This window comes from Zea mays, chromosome 8 (genome assembly GCF_902167145.1).
Source record: "Zea mays cultivar B73 chromosome 8, Zm-B73-REFERENCE-NAM-5.0, whole genome shotgun sequence".
Classification (NCBI taxonomy): Eukaryota; Viridiplantae; Streptophyta; class Magnoliopsida; order Poales; family Poaceae; genus Zea; species Zea mays.
Genome location: NC_050103.1, coordinates 151,946,550 through 151,967,074, shown reverse-complemented (window position 1 = coordinate 151,967,074; position 20,525 = coordinate 151,946,550). Strand labels below are relative to the sequence as shown.

Below are 20,525 nucleotides of genomic sequence, written 5' to 3'. Positions count from 1 at the left end.
CTGGATGATATGATTCACCTTAGGCAATTGGTGTCGAGCAAGGATACTATCATCAAGGATCTGCGCGCTTCCAAGAGGTCAGTCGTCCAGGAGCTAGAAGCCACTCGGTTGGCTGTCAAGGCTGCTGAAGATACTTCCGCTACTCTGAGGGCCCAGCGCGATAGAGCTATGGACAAATCCATTCGCGCGGGGCGAATCCTGATGAGGAGACCCAGCGTGGTTGTTCCTGACGACATAGTGGCAGACGTGAATGCCGCTCCTGATTCTTCGAGTCGTCCCTCTTCGTCGGTTGCTCCTGAGAAGAACATTACCAAATAGAAACACTGAATGCTTTGAATACGTGGTTAGTGTGCTCGGATATTTTGTTAGAAAACACTTTTTAGTACTGAATGTCGTTATTGTTTTCCTGTTGTTAGAATACAATAGTATCTACAATCGCAGAAGTAAATGCAGTATGAGGGTTTTGAAATTTCTTTGTATTTCGCGGGGCATAGAGGTCGCCCTAAGATGAGTAATTGCAAACGTCCTTGTGTTGGATTAAGTAGGCGCGAGTGTGTCGTGCCGATTTAAGTCATTACTGACTTAAACCGACTGCTCCGTTAGTAGGGTATAGTGGTCACCCCGAGTTAAGTAAGCGTGAGCATGTCGCACCGCCTTAAGCCGTTGCCGCCTTAAGCCGATTGCTCCGTTAGTAGGGTATAGCGGTCACCCCGAGTTAAGTAAGCGTGAGCATGTCGCACCGCCTTAAGTCGTTGTCGACTTAAGCCGATTGCTCCGTTAGTAGGGTATAGTGGTCACCCCGAGTTAAGTAAGTGTGAGCATGTCGCACCGCCTTAAACCGTTGCCGACTTAAGCTGATTGCTCCGTTAGTAGGGTATAGTGGTCACCCCGAGTTAAGTAAGCGTGAGCATGTCGCACCGCCTTAAGCCGTTGCCGACTTAAGCCGATTGCTCCGTTAGTAGGGTATAGTGGTCACCCCGATTTAAGTAAGCATGCAGGTTGACAGTGAACAATTTGAGTGCCTTTGAAGTCTTTTTATTGATGATATATTTCCCAGTTTACAGAATACATTGTCGTCCCAATAGCTGTTGAGATATAGCTAGGGGTAAAACTTCCTGAGATGTTCTATGTTCCATGAGTTCCCAATTTTCGTGCCGTCCATTTGAGTGAGACGATATGATCCAGGCCGAGTGACTTCTGCTACTATGAACGGTCCTTCCCATAGTGGTGAAAGTTTGTGTCGTCCCTCCCCCGTAAGAATTCGTCAGAGGACGAGGTCTCCCACTGCGAAGGATCGATGTCGTATGACCTTGTCGTGATAGCGCCTCAGAGTTTGCTGATACCGTGCTGACTGAATCACCGTGTTCAATCGCTCTTCTTCTAGTATATCAACATCCTCCAGTCTGGTGGCCTCAGCTTCTGCTATGTTTTCAAAGATCAACCTCGGTGCCCCAAACTTGAGATCAGCGGGTAGCACTGCCTCCGAACCGTAGACCATGAAGAAAGGAGTATTTCCATATAGAGCTCGGCTAGGTTGAGTTCTCAGGCTCCAAACAACATACGACAACTCTCTAATCCACTTTCCTGCGAACTTCTCATTCTTGTCGAAAACTTTCTTTCTGAGAGCTTCCAATATCATCCCGTTGGCTCTTTCTACCTGCCCGTTGGCTCTTGGATGCGCCACCGAGGCATATTTGATATGAATGCTTTTTTGTTCGCAGAAATCAAAAAACTCTGAGCTTGTGAAATTGGATCCCAGGTCGGTTATGATGTTATTCGGTATTCCGAACCTGAATATTATGTCTTGTATGAATTCCACCGCCTAAGCTGAGGTTAGAGAAGCAATGGGTTTGAACTCTATCCATTTAGTGAATTTGTCGATAGCAACCAGTACATGAGTGTATCCTCCTTGAGCTTTCTTGAAAGGCCCAATCATATCCAGTCCCCAGTATGCGAATGGCCAGGTTACAGGTATGGTTTGCAGTTGCTGTGCTGGTAAATGCTGCTGTTTTGATAAGTACTGGCAGGCTTCGCACCTCTGGACTAACTCGGCTGCATCACTTTTTGCCGTTGGCCAGTAGAAACCCGACCTGAAGACCTTCCCAACCAGGGTCCTGGATGCTGCGTGTATCCCGCATTGCCCAGCATGGACCTCATCCAGAAGTTGTTTTCCAGTAGCTGAGAGAATGCATTTCATGAGGACTCCTGACGCGCCCCTTCTGTATAGCGTTTCCCCAATGAGAGTATAATGAGCTGACTGCCTCGCAATGCGTTCGGCCGTATTTTTGTCATCTGGTTCCTCCTCATTTTTTATATACCTGATGATTGGCTCCCTCCAGTCATCTAGCTCTAGTTGGCTCAGAATATTGCATTCCTCTACCCAATCTAGTGAAATGCTCGGGTGCAGTACTTCTTGGACAAAAACTCTAGGTGGGACCTGAGTCCGACTGGATCCTAGCTTGGATAACGCATCAGCTGCCGTGTTGCGGTCTCTCTCCACATGATGAAATTCCAGACCCTCAAATTTGTCTTCTATTTTTCGGACAGCGGTGCAGTATTTTCCCATGGAATCATTCGAGCAATCTCATTCTTTATTTATCTGACTTATGACCACCAGAGAATCTCCGTATACCATCAGTCTCTTGATGCTTAGCGATATGGCAATGTTCAGTCCATGAATCAGAGCTTCGTATTCTGCTGCATTGTTGGATGCTGGAAATAACAATTGAAGAGCATATTTGAGTTGTTCACCTCCGGGTGCAATGAAGAGGATCCCTGCCCCTGCCCCCTGCAGTTTGAACGAGCCATCAAAATACATTCGCCAAACTTCTGCAGTTTCTGGGTTATCCGGCACCTATTGCTCGGTCCACTCTGATACGAAGTCAACCAGTGCTTGAGTTTTGATGGCGGTGCGAGGTCGAAATTCAATGTCATGAGATCCCAGTTCACAGGCCCACTTGGCTATTCTTCCGATGGCTTCTTTATTGTGAAGAATATCCCCTATCGGAAATCCAGTGACTACTATGACTTTGTGGTCGTCGAAGTAGTGACGAAGCTTGCGTGCAGTTAGAAGTACTGCATATAATAATTTCTGAACTTGAGGGTATTTCTTCTTCGAGGGACCCAGGACTTCACTAATGAAATAGACAGGATGTTGTACTGGGTATGCATGTCCTTCTTCTGCTCGCTCGACTACCAACGCGGTGCTCACCACATGAGTCGTGCAAGAGATGTATAATAGCAGATCTTCAGCCGGTTGAATCGGCGTGGCTCGGCAAGGTGGTTTTAGCACTGGTGGTGTTGTCAAGAATTTCTTCAACGCATCTAGAGCTTCCTGTGCTTCTGAAGTCCACTGGAATTTGTCTACCTTCTTGAGCAACTTATATAACGGTAAGCCTTTTTTCTCCCAGCCTTGATATAAATCTGCTTAGAGCTGCCATGCATCCGGTAAGTCTTTGTACTTTCTTCTGTGATCGTGGTGCTTCCATTCTCATGATAGCCTTGATCTTTTCTGGATTGGCCTCAATTCCCCGGTGGCTGACAATAAACCCGAGCAACTTTCCTATCGGTACTCCGAAGACACATTTTTCGGGATTAAGCTTCCATCGATATCACCGTAGACTGTTGAAGACTAGCTCTAAATCTTCAATGAAATTTTCTGAATTCTTTGTCTTAATCACCACATCATCCACATAAGCTTCCACACGCTTGCCCTAGTGGTCGGCTAAGCTTGTCTGAATAGCTCTCTGATAAGTCGCTCTAGCGTTTTTGAGGCCGAACGACATGGAGGTATAGCAGAAGGCTCCGAACGGGGTGATGAATGCTGTTTTTTCCTCGTTTTCTTTTGCCAAGCTAATCTGATGATACCCAAAGTAGCAATCCAAGAAAGACAACACAGAACATCCGGCGGTTGAGTCCACCACCTGGTCTATCCTAGGAAGTCCGAAGGGATCCTTCGGACAGTGTTTGTTGAGATCCATATAGTCGACGCACATGCGTCAATCCACTTTATTCTTTTTGAGTACAAGAACAGGGTTAGCTAACCACTCAGGATGTAACACCTCTCTAATGAATCCAACCGTGACCAAGCGAGCCAGCTCAGCACGGATGGCTGCTCTCTTGTCGGGCGTGAAGCGACGTAATTTTTGTTGGATCGGCCTCGCCTGGGGGTAGACCTTCAATTTGTGCTCGGCCAGTTCTCTCGAGACTCCCGTCATATCCGCAGGTTGCCATGCGAATACGTCTCGGTTATCTTGCAAAAACTGGACGAGCGCGCCTTCCTATTTGTCATCCAGACTGGAACTGATGATAGCAGTTTTGCGCTCGTCGGCGAACCCAAGATTGATTCTCTTGGTTTCTTCAGTCGGCCGCATAGAGGTCACGGCTTGAGCTTCATTCGCGGGTACCGCGAGGTCTTCCTCAGGCTTTGAGTTCGCCTGCGCAGAAGAAGTCGCCGATGGTTTGGTGGTGAGGGCCGCCTGAATAGCCACTCGGAAACATTCTGCGGCGCCTTGGAAGTCAGCGCGCACAGTTATGATTCCTTGTGGTCCTGGCATCTTCAATATCATGTATGTATAATGTGGAATGACCATGAACTTCGCCAATCCAGGCTTCCCGATGATGGCATTGTATCCGCAGTCGAAGTTTGCCACCTCGAACCTCAGGAACTCGGTTCTGTAGTATTCCAGAGTTCTGAAGGTGACTGGCATGTAGATGTGGCCCAACGGATATTCCCCTTCAGTCGGCACGATGCCGAAGAAGGGGGTGTCCGACTCGTGGAGCTCTTTGAGGGGAACTCCCAAGCCTTGGAGCGTCCGGGGGAAGGTGACGTTGATGCTTCTTCCCCCATCCACTAATACCTTCTTTACCCTGCTCTCTCGGATCACCGGATCGACGAGGAGCGGGTATTTGCCTGGGTGGTCGAAGTTGAGCCATTGATCTGCCCGGGTGAAGGTGATCGGGTGCTCAGACCATCGGTACGGGGCGGGAGGACCGGTAGCCGCCACCAGTATCTGACGATCGTTGAGCTTTTGTTGTCTCTTGCTTTCTTGCGACCCGTGCCCGCCAAGGATGACGTTGACTTCTCTGTCAACACGCAGGAATGCTCCACCTCCTCCCTCCTCCTGTTGCTGGGGTTGTCGCGGTTCTCCTGGTCCTCCTCGCGGCGGGGAGGAGGTAGAGGTTGGAAGGGTCGACCGTTCCCCACGGAATGCTTGAAGTCTCTGCAGTTCCGGAGGGTGTGGCGCATGTCCTTGTGGTACGAGCACTGGGCGTCGAGGATGTTGTCCAGCGTGCGTTCGCCTCCGCGAGGTCCTCCTCGGGCGCGAGAGGCGGGCGGTCCGGCGGCGTGGACCTCTTCATGAGGCCTCTTCTCCCAGCGTTTGTCGGGCTGCTGGTTCGCGTCACGTCGCGGTGCTGCCGGTGCGGGCTTTGCTCCTCCGATGAGGTCTTGAGACCTCAAATCCTCTGGTGGTGATGTAGAGGTCGGCTTCCCGGAATAGCTGCTCAGAAGTGGTCAGCGCCTTCTGTAGTATGGCTCGAATGAAGGTCGAGTCATTGGATCCCCGGTAGAAGTCCTCGATCACTGCCGCTTCCGCGACCTCGGGGATACGATTTCTCATGGTCTGAAATCTCTTGAGGTACGACCGGAGAGTTTCGTCCCCCCGGCGCTTGATGGATTTGAGGTCTCATGGTTGCGCCGGTTTGTCGGAGAGAGATTGGAAGTTGGCGGTGAAGCACCGACTGAAGTTGCTCCAGTCGTCGATGCAATGTCGAGCTAGGTGTCGCAGCCATTGCAGCGCGTCTTGTCCAAGGACAATAGGCAAGTACGCGGTCTTCACATCTTCGGTTGCCCCAGCGGCTTGGGCGGCAGTGGTGTAGACGGCCAGCCAGCCTCCCGGATCCTACTTGGGTTCATATTTGTCAACGTTGGAGACCTTGAAGTTAGGGGGGCACTGAATGGCCCTGAGGCGTAGAGTGAGTGTCGATACTCCACACATGTCCTCTTGTCGTCGATGATGATGTCTGTCCCGAGGAGGGGAGTGGTTGTCATGGTGTCTCGACCATCCCCGGGTGGTGCCACCAGTCGAAGCCGTTGCCGACTCAGTCCTGGTGGCCTGACTCCGTGCCGGGATGCCGTGATCCCGGTCATACTCTTCTCGGCGACAGATCTCGTTCTTGTGTCGTCGTTCGCATGAAGCGTTGATGGAGCTTCGCGCGTCTCGCCGACTGTTGATGGCGTGTCGTAGATCGCTCGACGGATGAGCGAGTGGCAGAAGGTGGTTGGCCGCCCGAGTGAACAGCCACCGATAGCCCTCGGCGTCTGGAGTCCGGGGGAGGCCATCAGCTATCCAAGCCAATACTCCACCGACTTCACTCGGTGTGTTCATGGCTCGAGCGAAGTCGGGGTTCAGGTTGCGTCCGAAGAGTGGATTCTCTCGACGTTGCCTTGTTTCCTGCTCAGCCTATTCTTGAGCCTGCCGATGGTCACGTCGTCGAGAGTTCCTTCTTTCTCTGAGGACACGTTCTTCTGGAGTTTCTCCCACTTCTGAGACCTCGTCTCGTGTTACGGGCTGTGCCGGATCCCGTTCTACGGCCTCGTGATGTCACCGAATATTTCGGCGTCGGTTCCTCCGCCGGCGAGATTCCCGATAAAGAGGTTCCTCTCCTGGTGCAGTCGGTTCATCGTCGGAGACAGGATTCGATTATGCTCTTCCCCCGATGAAGAGGATGTCAGGGTAGAATGGAACAGTTGTCGCGACGGTCTTCTCTCTGCTCTCCTTTGAGGATGGAGACGTAGAAAGAGTAGCTTGACAATCCTTGGCCTTATTCGCTTCCTTTTTCCTTGTGATCCGCGTCCATTTTTCCGTCGGAGAGGTGGACAGCGGAGTTCTCCAGGTAGACGGACCCTCGGCTCCTAGCTTGCCGAAGGTGAACTTTTTTCGGAGCGCTGGAGGTTGCGCTTTTTCTTGCTTTGCTCCGATTTTCTTGGAGATCTTTGAGGAAGACTTTCTCTCCGGTGGATCCGCGATGCGATGCAGAGTTCCCTCCTCATCCGCTACAAATGAGATAGTTCCAAAGCAGAACACGGACCCGGGACGAAGGATGATCTTGTGCTGGAAGGTGACGACCATTGAGCTAGCTTGGATCGGTGACACACCCCCTACCTGGCGCGCTAGCTGTCGGTGTTTTGGGTCCAACCGCTGAAAGGGAAATAGGCTTACACCTTTTCCTAAATAGATTTTGGTGGTTGAATTGCCCAACACAAATAATTGGACTAACTAGTTTGCTCTAGTCTATAAGTTTTACAGGTGCCAAAGGTTCACAATAAGCCAATAAAAATACCAAGAAAGGGTTCAAACAAAGGGAGCAAAAGACAACCCAAAGGCACCCTGGTCTGGCGCACCAGACAGTGTCCGGTGCGCCACCGGACAGTGTCCGGTGCACCAGGGAACTCGACGCTGAACTCCTCACCTTCGGGAAAATGGGAGGCCGCTCCGCTATAATTCACCGGACAGTCCGGTGTGCCAGCGGAGCAACGGCTACTTCGCGCCCAACGGTCGACTGCAAACGCATTCAATGCGCTACACTGCGCGCCAGAGTCAGAGCAGCGACAGACGGCGCACCGGACAGTCTACAGGACCTGTCCGGTGCGCCACCGGACAGCCCAGAGGCCCCACCAGTCGGAGCTCCAACGGTCAGAACCCAACGACCTGCTGACGTGGCTGGCGCACCGGACAGTGTCTGGTGGTGCACCGGACTGTCCGGTGCGCCATGCGACAGCAGCCTTCCAACGACCACTTTTGGTGGTTGGGGCTATAAATACCCCAACCACCCCACATTCAATAGCATCCAAGTTTTCCACCTTCAACACATTACAAGAGCTATAACATTCAATTCTAGACACAACCAAAGAGATCAAATCCTCTCCTAAGTCCGGAATCTCTCCAAATCAAATAGTGACTAGAGAGAGTGACATTTGTGTTCTTTTGAGCTCTTGCGCTTGGATTGCTTCTTTTCTTTCTTCATTCTTGTGATCAAACTCAATTGTAACCGAGGCAAGAGACACCAATTGTGTGGTGGTCCTTGTGGGGACTTTGTGTCCCGTTTGATTGAGAAGAGAAGCTCACTCGGTCTAAGTGACCGTTTGAGAGAGGGAAAGGGTTGAAAGAGACCCGGTCTTTGTGACCACCTCAATGGTGAGTAGGTTTGAAAGAACCGAACCTCGGTAAAACAAATCATCGTGTCTCACTCTTCATTTGCCCGCGATTTGTTTTTCCGCCCTCTCTCTCGGACTCGTTTATACTTCTAACGCTAACCCCGGCTTGTAGTTGTGCTTAAGTTTATAATTTTCAGATTTGTCCTATTCACCCCCCTCTAGGCGACTTTCAATTGGTATCAAAGCCTGGTGCTTCATTAGAGCCTAACCGCTCGAAGTAATGTTGGGAGCATCCGCCAAGAGGGAGATCGGGACCGGCGAGAAGTCCGCCACAAGCCATGGGAAGGCTTCATCCGGGGAGTCCACCAACAAAGTGAAGGGATCCCCTTCACATGACAAGCCACGTCGGAGCGGTGACAAGAAGAAGAAGATGAAGAAGGTGGTCTACTACGAGACCAACCCTTCGTCACCATCCACCTCCGGCTCCGACACGCCGTCCGTAACTTCTAAGCGCCATGAGCGCAAGAAGTTTAGTAAGATCCCCCTATGCTACCCTCGCATTTCCAAACGTACTCCTTTACTTTCCGTCCCATTAGGCAAACCACCTATGTTTGATGGTGAATATTATAATATATGGAGTGATAAAATGAGGCATCATCTAACCTCACTCCACACTAGCATTTGGGATGTTGTTGAGATTGGAGTACAGGTACCATCACCGGGGGATGAAGACTATGATTCGGACGAGGTCACCCAAATCCGACACTTCAACTCTCAAGCCACCACTATCCTCCTCGCCTCTCTAAGTCGAGAGGAGTATAACAAGGTGCAAGGATTAAAGAGCGCCAAGGAGATTTGGGACGTACTCAAGACCGCGCACGAAGGAGATGAAGTGACCAAAATCACGAAGCGGGAGACGATCGAGGGGGAGCTCGGTCGGTTCCGACTCAACCAAGGCGAGGACCCTCAAGCCATGTACAACCGCTTGAAGACCTTGGTGAACCAAGTGCGCAACCTCGGGAGCACAAAATGGGATGACCATGAAATGGTAAAGGTTATTCTTAGATCACTTGTCTTTCTTAACCCTACGCAAGTTCAATTAATTCGTGGTAATCCTAGATACACAATAATGTCTCCCGAAGAAGTGATAGGAAATTTTGTGAGCTTTGAGTTGATGATCAAAGGCTCAAAGAAAATCATCGAGCTAGATGGCCCCTCCACGTCCGAAGCACAACCGGTCGCATTCAAGGCAACGGAAGAGAAGAAGGAGGAGTCTACATCAAGTAGACAACCCATCGACGCCTCTAAGCTCGACAATTAGGAGATGGCGCTCATCATCAAGAGCTTCCGCCAAATCCTCAAGCAAAGGAGGGGGAAAGATTACAAGCCCCACTCCAAGAAAGTTTGCTACAAGTGCGGTAAGCCCGGTCATTTTATTGCAAAATGTCCACTATCTAGTGACAGTGACAGGGGCGACGACAAGAAGGGCAAGAGGAGAGAAAAGAAGAGGTACCACAAGAAGAGGGGCGGCGATGCCCATGTATGCCGCGAGTGGGACTCCGACGAGAGCTCCACCGACTCCTCCTCCGACGAGGACGCCGCCAACATCGCCGTCACCAAGGGCCTCCTCTTCCCCAACGTCGGCCACAAGTGCCTCATGGCAAAGGACGGCAAAAGGAAGAATGTAAAATCAAAATCCTCCACTAAATATGAAACCTCTAGTGATGAGGATAACTCTTGTGATGAGGAGGATAATTTGCGCATCCTTTTTGCCAACCTAAACATGCAACAAAAAGAAAAATTAAATGAATTAATTAGTGCTATTCATGAGAAGGATGAACTCTTGGATTCTCAAGAGGACTTCCTAATTAAAGAAAACAAGAAGCATGTTAAGGTTAAGAATGCTTACGCTCTAGAAATAGAAAAATGTGAAAAACTATCTAGTGAGCTAAGCACTTGCCATGATATTATTGCCAACCTTAAAAATGAGAACGCTAGATTAATTGCTAAGGTTGAGTCTAGTGTTAGTGATGTTTCAATTCCCAATCTTAGAGATGATAATGATAATTTACTTGCTAAGATTGAAGAATTGAATATCTCTCTTGCTAGCCTTAGGATTGAAAATGAAAAATTGATTGCTAAGGCTAAAGAATTAGATGTTTGTAATGCTTCCATATCCAATCTTAGAGATAACAATGATATTTTGCGTGCTAAGATTGTTGAACTTAATTCTTGCAAACCCTCTACATCTACCATTGAGCATGTTACTATTTGCACTAGGTGTAGAGATGTTAACATTGATGCTATTCATGATCACATGGCTTTAATTAAATAACAAAATGATCATATAGCAAAATTAGATGCTAAAATTGCCGAGCATGACTTAGAAAATGAAAATTTTAAATTTGCTAGAAGCATGCTCTATAGTGGGAGACGCCCTGGCATCAAGGATGGCATTGGCTTCCAAAAGGGGGACAATGTCAAACTCAATGCCCCTCCTAAAAGATTGTCTAACTTTGTTAAGGGCAAGGCTCCCATGCCTCAGGATAACGACGGTTACATTTTGTACCCTGTCGGTTATCCCGAGAGCAAAATTAGGAGAATTCATTCTAGGAAGTCTCACTCTGGCCCTAATCATGCTTTTATGTATAAAGGTGAGAAATCTAGCTCTAGGCAATCAACCCGTGCTAAATTGCCTAAGAAGAAAACTCGTATTGCATCAAATGATTCTAACCTCTCATTTAAGACTTTTGATGCTTCATATGTTTTAACTAACAAATCCGGCAAAGTAGTTGCCAAATATGTTGGGGGCAAACACAAGGGATCAAAGACTTGTGTTTGGGTACCCAAAATTCTTGTATCTAATGTCAAAGGACCCAAAACCGTTTGGGTACCTAAAATCAAGAACTAAATTTGTTTTGTAGGTTTATGCATCCGGGGGCTCAAGTTGGATCATCGATAGCGGGTGCACAAACCATATGACAGGGGAGAAGAAGATGTTCTCCTCCTATGAGAAAAACCAAGATTCCCAACGAGCTATCACATTTGGGGATGAAAATCAAGGTTTGGTCAAAGGATTGGGTAAAATTGCTATATCTCCTGACCACTCCATTTTCAATGTTTTTCTTGTAGACTCTTTAGATTACAACTTGCTTTCAGTTTCGCAACTATGTAAAATGGGTTACAACTGTCTTTTTACGGATACAGGTGTTACTGTCTTTAGAAGAAGTGATGATTCAATAGCATTTAAGGGAGTGTTAGAGGGTCAGCTATACTTAGTAGATTTTGATAGAGCTGAACTCGACACTTGCTTAATTGCTAAGACTAACATGGGCTGGCTCTGGCATCGCCGACTAGCACATGTTGGAATGAAGAATCTTCACAAGCTTCTAAAGGGAGAACACATTTTGGGACTAACAAATGTTCATTTTGAGAAAGACAGGGTTTGTAGCGCATGTCAGGCAGGGAAGCAAGTTGGTGTTCATCATCCACACAAGAACATCATGACGACTGACAGGCCACTCGAGCTCCTACACATGGATCTATTCGGCCCGATTGCTTACATAAGCATCGGCGGGAGTAAGTACTGTCTAGTTATTGTGGATGACTATTCTCGCTTCACTTGGGTGTTCTTTTTGCAGGAAAAATCTCATACCCAAGAAACCTTAAAGGGATTCTTGAGACGGGCTCAAAATGAGTTCGACTTAAGAATCAAGAAAATAAGAAGCGACAACGGAACGGAGTTCAAGAACTCACAAATCGAAGGCTTCCTTGAGGAGGAGGGCATCAAGCATGAGTTCTCCTCTCCCTACACGCCACAACAAAATGGTGTAGTGGAGAGGAAGAATCGAACTCTATTGGACATGGCAAGGACCATGCTTGATGAATACAAGACTTCGGATCGGTTTTGGGCGGAGGCGGTCAACACCGCTTGCTATGCCATCAACCAGTTATATCTACACCGAATCCTCAAGAAGACATCGTATGAACTCCTAACCGGTAAAAAACCCAATGTTTCATATTTTAGAGTCTTTGGTAGCAAATGTTTTATTCTTGTTAAGAGAGGTAGAAAATCTAAATTTGCTCCTAAGGCTGTAGAAGGCTTTTTACTAGGATATGATTCAAACACAAGGGCATATAGAGTCTTTAACAAGTCCTCTGGACTAGTTGAAGTTTCTTGTGACATTGTGTTTGATGAGACTAACGGCTCTCAAGTAGAGCAAGTTGATCTTGATGAGCTAGGTGATGAAGAGGCTCCGTGCATCGTGCTAAGGAACATGTCTCTTGGGGATGTGTATCCTAAGGAATCCGAAGAGCCTCCAAATGCACAAGATCAACCATCTTCCTCCATGCAAGCATCTCCACCAACTCAAGATGAGGATGAGGCTCAAAATGATGAAGGAGAAAATCAAGGAGTTGAGCCACCTCAAGAGGAGAGCAATGATCAAGGGGGAGATGCCCATGATCAAGATGAGGAAGATGAACAAGTTCCAAGACCGCCACACCCAAGAGTCCACCAAGCAATTCAACGAGATCACCCCGTGAACACCATCCTCGGTGATATTCAAAAGGGGGGTAACGACTCGATCTCGTGTTGCTCATTTTTGTGAACATTACTCTTTTGTTTCCTCTATTGAGCCACACAAGGTAGAGGAAGCACTTCAAGATTCGGATTGGGTGGTGGCGATGCAAGAGGAGCTCAACAACTTCACTAGGAATGAGGTATGACATTTAGTTCCACGTCCTAATCAAAATGTTGTAGGAACCAAGTGGGTCTTCCGTAACAAGCAAGACGAGCATGGTGTGGTGACAAGGAACAAAGCCCGACTTGTGGCCAAGAGATATTCACAAGTCGAAGGTTTGGATTTCGGTGAAACCTATGCACCCGTAGCTAGGCTAGAATCAATTCGCATTTTACTTGCCTATGCTACTTACCATGGCTTTAAGCTTTACCAAATGGACGTGAAAAGTGCTTTCCTCAATGGACCAATCAAGGAAGAGGTCTATGTTGAGCAACCTCCCGGCTTTGAAGATAGTGAGTACCCTAACCATGTATATAAACTCTCTAAGGCGCTTTATGGGCTCAAGCAAGCCCCAAGCGCATGGTATGAATGCCTAAGAGATTTCCTTATCACTAATGGCTTCAAAGTCGGAAAATTCGATCCTACTTTATTTACTAAAACTCTTGACAATGATTTGTTTGTATGCCAAATCTATGTTGATGATATTATATTTGGGTCTACTAACGAATCTACTTGTGAGGAATTTAGTAGGATCATGACACAAAAATTCGAGATGTCTATGATGGGGGAGTTGAAGTACTTCTTGGGATTTCAAGTGAAGCAACTCCAAGAGGGCACCTTCATTAGCCAAACGAAGTATATTCAAGACATTCTAATCAAGTTTGGGATGAAGGATGCCAAGCCCATCAAGACACCCATGGGAACCAATGGGCATCTCGACCTCGACACGGGAGGTAAATCCGTAGATCAAAAGGTATACCGGTCGATGATAGGTTCTTTACTCTATTTATGTGCATCTCGACCGGATATTATGCTTTCCGTATGCTTGTGTGCAAGATTCCAAGCCGACCCTAAGGAAGCTCACCTTATGGCCGTAAAACGAATCTTGAGATATTTAGTTTATACTCCTAAGTTTGGGCTTTGGTACCCTCGGGGATCCACATTTGATTTAATTGGTTATTCGGATGCCGATTGGGCAGGGTGTAAAATTAATAGAAAGAGCACATCAGGGACTTGCCAGTTCTTGGAAAAGTCTCTGGTATCTTGGGCTTCAAAGAAGCAAATTTCGTAGCTCTTTCTACCGCCGAAGCCGAGTATATTGCCACAGGCCATTGTTGTGCGCAATTGCTTTGGATGAGGCAAACCCTCAGAGACTATGGTTACAAATTAACCAAAGTTCCTCTTCTATGTGATAATGAGAGTGCAATCCGCATGGCGGATAATCCCGTTGAGCATAGCCGCACTAAACACATAGCCATTCGGTATCATTTTCTAAGGGATCACCAACAAAAGGGGGATATCGAGATTGCATATATTAACACCAAAGAACAATTAGCCGATATCTTTACCAAGCCACTAGATGAACAAACTTTTAACAAACTTAGGCATGAGCTAAATATTCTTGATTCTCGGAATTTCTTTTGATGTTTTGCCCACATAGCTCATAGATATACCTTTGATCATGTCTCTTTTATATGCTATGACTAATATGTTTTCAAGTGTATTTCAAACCAAGTCATAGATTGAAAGGGAATTGGAGTCTTCGGCGAAGACAAAGGCTTCCACTCCACTCCATCGAAATTACTCATCCTTCGCCGTCGCTCCGAGCAACTCTCCAACTTTTGTATAATGTTCACTCCTATTTTGTTCGCCAAAGGGGGAGAAAGTAGTTAAAAAGGGCTTATATTCACTCAAATATCCGTTTTTGGCGATTCATGCCAAAGGGGGAGAAAGTATTAGCCCAAAGCAAAAGGACCGCACCACCACCAATTTTCAAAAATTTAAATTAAGAAAAGATGAATTTTTCAATTGGTATCTTATTTATGATATAATTTCAAATTGGTATACCTTCTTCAAAATTAATATCTAAAACCCTTTTGAACACTAAGAGGAGGATTTTATTGAGGGGGAGTTTTGTTTAGTCAAAGGAAAAACATTTGAAACAGGGGGAGAAAATTTCAAATCTTGAAAATGCTTATCAAAATCTTATTCATTTACCTTTGACTATTTGCAAAAAGACTTTGAAATGAATTTACAAAAGGATTTGCAAAAACAAAACATGTGGTGCAAGCGTGGTCCAAAATGTTAAAAATATAAAGAAACAATCCATGCATATCTTATGAAAATATGTTGGTTTCATTCCAAGCAACCTTTGCACTTACAATTATGCAAACTAGTTCAATTATGCACTTCTACATTTGCTTTGGTTTGTGTTGGCATCAATCACCAAAAAGGGGGAGATTGAAAGGGAAATAGGCTTACACCTTTTCCTAAATAGATTTTGGTGGTTGAATTGCCCAACACAAATAATTGGACTAACTAGTTTGCTCTAGTATATAAGTTTTACAGGTGCCAAAGGTTCACAATAAGCCAATAAAAAGACCAAGAAAGGGTTCAAACAAAGGGAGCAAAAGACAACCCAAAGGCACCCTAGTCTGGCGCACCGGACAGTGTCCGGTGCACCAGGGAACTCGACGCTGAACTCCTCACCTTCGGGAAAATGGGAGGCCGCTCCGCTATAATTCACCGGACTGTCCGGTGCACACCGGACTGTCCAGTGTGCCAGCGGAGCAACGACTACTTCGCGCCCAACGGTCGACTGCAAACACATTCAATGCGCTACAGTGCGCGCCAGAGTCAGAGCAGCGACAGACGGCGCACCGAACAGTCTACAGGACCTGTCCGGTGCGCCACCGGACAGCCCAGAGGCTCCACCAATCAGAGCTCCAACGGTCAGATCCCAACGGCCTGCTGACGTGGCTGGCGCACCGGACAATGTCCGGTGGCGCACCGGACTGTCCGGTGCGCCATGCGACAGCAGCCTTCCAACGACCACTTTTGGTGGCTGGGGCTATAAATACCCCAACCGCCTCACATTCAATAGCATCCAAGTTTTCCACCTTCAACACATTACAAGAGCTATAGCATTCAATTCTAGACACAACCAAAGAGATCAAATCCTCTCCCAAGTCCGGAATCTCTCCAAATCAAATAGTGACTAGAGAGAGTGACATTTGTGTTCTTTTGAGCTCTTGCGCTTGGATTGCTTCTTTTCTTTCTTCATTCTTGAGATCAAACTCAATTGTAACCGAGACAAGAGACACCAATTGTGTGGTGGTCCTTGTGGGGACTTTGTGTCCCGTTTGATTGAGAAGAGAAGCTCACTCGGTCTAAGTGACCGTTTGAGAGAGGGAAAGGGTTGAAAGAGACCCGGTCTTTGTGACCACCTCAACGGGGAGTAGGTTTGCAAGAACTGAACCTCGGTAAAACAAATCATCGTGTCTCACTCTTCATTTGCCCGCGATTTGTTTTTCCGCCCTCTCTCTCGGACTCGTTTATACTTCTAACGCTAACCCCGGCTTGTAGTTGTGCTTAAGTTTATAAATTTCAGATTCGCCCTATTCACCCCCCCTCTAGGCGACTTTCAACCGCGCACCCGGGGTTGCCCCTCAAGGTGCTTTTTGGAGTAGGACGGCGTTACCGACTGTAGCTCGATGGTTCGTGCTAGATGCACGAGAGACAGTGGACAGTTGTGTACAGGTTCAGACCGCTTTGAGATGCGTAACACTCTATGTCCTGGCGTGAGTACTTTATGTGGTGGGTTACAAGGAGGTTCTCTAGTATTGGAAACGTAGAGAGCCGGGTGGATGGCTAAGTAATGAGGTCGATGTCTTTGAAGGGGTGCCCCCTAGGCCTTATATACTCGACCGTAGGGCATTACATGTGGATATGATACCAACGTGTGTCTAAGTAATAGTGAACTGACTGAGTTTATCTTTCTATAATTCAGCCGACTCATCCTCGCTCGGCTCCGATGTACGAGGCTCCCGCGCGGGAAGGTCGGGTCACTGTTGTCATCACTGCTCGAATTCATCGGGTCGTCTGGCTTGCGTCGATCCGATCTTGTGCCGATCCACTTCACTAGGCGCTCTTCCCCAGGCCCACGAAGGGATGACCCCACGGATTATTGGGCCCATGGGCCTTTCGTGAGGTCTTTTATCCTTCTGGTGGACCTGGGGGATATCCGTCCCCCATAGGACTCGAGACTCTATACGAAGTTGTATTCTATCTACCCTCTCATTGTAATTTTACGAAGACCAAGGTACTTGTAAACCTCTGTTTAATAAAAAGACAGGGAATATAATAGAATGTCGTTCCTTACATTTGAATCTTGTGTCTTTATATTTAATCCATATTATGTGTTACCCTTTCTTATTTTCTGATGTCTCGTGTGTTTGTTTAAACCTTCATCTTCATCCTTTCATTCCACCTTCTTGAGAATGATGGGGCAATAGGATGAAGATGAAGCTCGATCTAATCATGTTGCCTTGATTTTTAATACCTTCGGGGATTAAAATCAAACTCTCAACTGCTTTCTTACTCTTCTTGTTGGTGAATGCACGAAGAACGGATGTGAACATCTATCTGCACCGACTGAGGTCTGCTATTTTGAGTAATGAATAGGGCCAGAGACTTATTGAGTATTTATGGAGTAAACTAAATACGTAAATGACTAAATTCGTAATAAATCATATCAAACGAATGTATGCTATGTGCATGACATCTCTTATGTACAAAAGCACAAATTTGATCTGAACATTTCATCAACAACCAACTGTTTATTTTGGATTAAAGACAGTTGTTTAGACTGCTGTAGCAGTAATCTATAGAGATAAAACAATGTAGAAATCGATACAGATTAAAGCCACGAGAAACGTTAATAACCGACATTTGGGCGTGCAGGGGACAACTGGACAAAGCACAACGGGGGAGTAGCAGATGCGGCCGCGGCTCCCGCGTGCGCGCAAGGCCAGCGGCGGCGCCCTTGGTGAATCGGCAGACTCGCTGTCGAATATCCTAGGCAAAATGACACCAATGCTCCCTAGTTGACTACGCGCGTCCCCGCTATGGACAAACGCTACGGCAAATCGCTCAAGAGACAAAATCACACGTCTATGTCCGTCCATATCCACTCCTCGTTCCATCACAGCCGCGTCGATCTGTGGAGACGAAGAGTGCCTGCCTAGTGATCAAGCGGAATATGCTGCCAATCAGCACGAGACGGGGAGCCAATGATGACGGCCTTGGCCTCGTTGTAGACGCCCCTCTCGTTCATCGACCTTGTGATGGGCTCCCGGTTCGTACGCCGGCTATAAAGAGCCCCAGCGAGCAAGCAGCCAAACATCAGAGCACGGGATCAGGTTTGCACAGGCAGCCACGCCACGCGGACACCTGCCTTACATTGCCGGCGCGCTTGCGTGACTGGGCGCGGCGAGATGGCGGCGCCGGGCGGGTCGAACCTGGCGGTGCTGGACGCGCTGGACTCGGCGCGCACCCAGATGTACCACATGAAGGCCATAGTCATCGCCGGCATGGGCTTCTTCACCGACGCCTACGACCTCTTCTGCATCTCCACCGTGTCCAAGCTGCTCGGCCGCATCTACTACCCGGACGACAACCTGTACATAGACAAGCCCAAGCCCGGCACTCTGCCCGTGTCCGTCAACAACATGGTGACAGGCGTCGCGCTCGTCGGCACGCTCATGGGCCAGCTCGTCTTCGGCTACTTCGGCGACAAGCTCGGGCGGAAGCGCGTGTACGGCATCACGCTCGTGCTCATGGCAGCCTGCGCCATCGGCTCGGGCCTCTCGTTCGGCAGCTCGGCGCACGCCGTCATCGGCACGCTCTGCTTCTTCCGCTTCTGGCTCGGCTTCGGCATCGGCGGGGACTACCCGCTGTCCGCGACCATCATGTCCGAGTACTCCAACAAGAAGACGCGGGGCGCGTTCATCGCCGCGGTGTTCGCGATGCAGGGCGTCGGCATCATCTTCGCGGGGCTCGTGTCCATGATCGTCTCGGGCATCCTCCTGCACTACCACCCGGCGCCGGCGTGGAAGGAGAACCACGACCGGTCGTGGCAGGACCAGATGCCGGCGGCGGACTACATGTGGCGCATCGTCCTGATGATCGGCGCGTTCCCGGCGCTGGCCACGTTCTACTGGCGGATGAAGATGCCCGAGACGGCAAGGTACACCGCGCTCATCGAGGGCAACGCCAAGCAGGCGGCCAACGACATGCAGAAGGTGATGGACGTCGAGATCCAGGCCGAGCAGGACAAGCTCGCGAGGTACAAGGCGGCGAACGACTACCCGCTGCTGTCGAGGGAGTTCGCCCGGCGCCACGGCCTGCACCTCATCGGCACGGCCACCACGTGGTTCCTTCTCGACATAGCCTTCTACAGCCAGAACCTGACCCAGAAAGACATCTTCCCGGCGATCAAACTGACGAGCCCCGTCGACGACATAAACGCCCTCAAGGAGGTGTTCGAGATTTCCAAGGCCATGTTCCTCGTCGCACTCCTCGGCACCTTCCCCGGCTACTGGGTCACCGTCGCGCTCATCGACAAAATGGGCAGGTACTTACGAGCTCCGGTCCGCGTCCGCTTTTATATTATATATATATATATATTGGGGGCTATATATGCATGGAACTACTTTAATGCATGCAGGTACCTGATCCAGCTCATCGGTTTCTTCATGATGTCTGTCTTCATGCTACTGATGGGCGTCATGTACAACGACCTCAAGAACAAACACACCACGCTCTTCGCCCTCTTCTACGCGCTCACCTTCTTCTTCGCCAACTTCGGCCCCAACAGCACCACCTTCGTGCTGCCGGCCGAGCTATTCCCGACGCGCGTGCGCTCCACCTGCCACGCCATCAGCGCCGCGTCAGGCAAGGCCGGCGCCATCGTCGCGGCCTTCGGGGTGCAGAGCCTCACGCTCAAGGGAGACGTGGGCCACATCAAGAAGGCGCTCATCATCCTCTCCGTCACCAACATCCTCGGCTTCTTCTTCACCTTCCTCGTCCCGGAGACCATGGGCCGCTCGCTCGAGGAGATCTCCGGGGAGGACGGCAACGTCGAAAACGGTCCCGGTGCTCCCGCCGGCGTGGCCATGGGCGTCGCGGACGTGAGCAAGGATGACAAGATGCCTGTTTCCAGTACTGAGTGGCAGAGCTCCATGCATGCGTGATCGAGTAAGCAGATACCAAAACTACAGTACTACACAGGGGGTGTGGAATCCATGTGATCACGCCTCGAACGATCTATTTAATCTACTAGGGTTTCAATATATATATATTTTAGCCTAAGCATAATAAAGATATGTAAAGACATATGGATTATGTCTCGGGCCATACACCGTATGCATGGTCTGAGACTAGTATCTATAACAATAATGTTGCCGGTTTGAACAGGCCCGGTCCTGATATTTGGTGACATGGAACGAGAGTAAAAATATATGTGTTGCTAAAATTCAGGTGTCTAAATTTTAGTTTTCTTTGAGGTGACGGTTGTTGCAAACATTTTATATTGAAATTGTAGATTTAGTTTATTGCAATTTTGTAGGCATAATCTATGTTTTTCAGATCCAAAAAATAAAATCCCAGACAAGTCACGAACCAAACAAAATCCTTCTCAATCCACATGATTTAGATATGAAACGAAGGTCTAGCTTAGGGGAGCTAGCTAGTTCCATAAAGTTTTCATATATGAAAAGTTGGCCCTCAAGAGTAGCAGAAAATGCGGGTAGCAATTATAGAGTTATAGGAGTATTCACTATAAT

At 48.3% G+C, this 20,525-nt stretch overlaps 1 protein-coding gene across 1 annotated transcript; it reads left to right on the top strand.

Annotated features, from left to right (window-relative positions):
* Positions 1 to 18,092: 18,092 nt before the first annotated feature.
* On the top strand, positions 18,093 to 20,154 carry pht6 (phosphate transporter protein6). Its single transcript, NM_001112306.1, is given in 2 exon segments — positions 18,093 to 19,315; positions 19,409 to 20,154. Coding segments are annotated over 2 exon segments (1,665 nt in total). The 5' UTR covers positions 18,093 to 18,176; the 3' UTR covers positions 19,935 to 20,154.
* Positions 20,155 to 20,525: the final 371 nt, after the last annotated feature.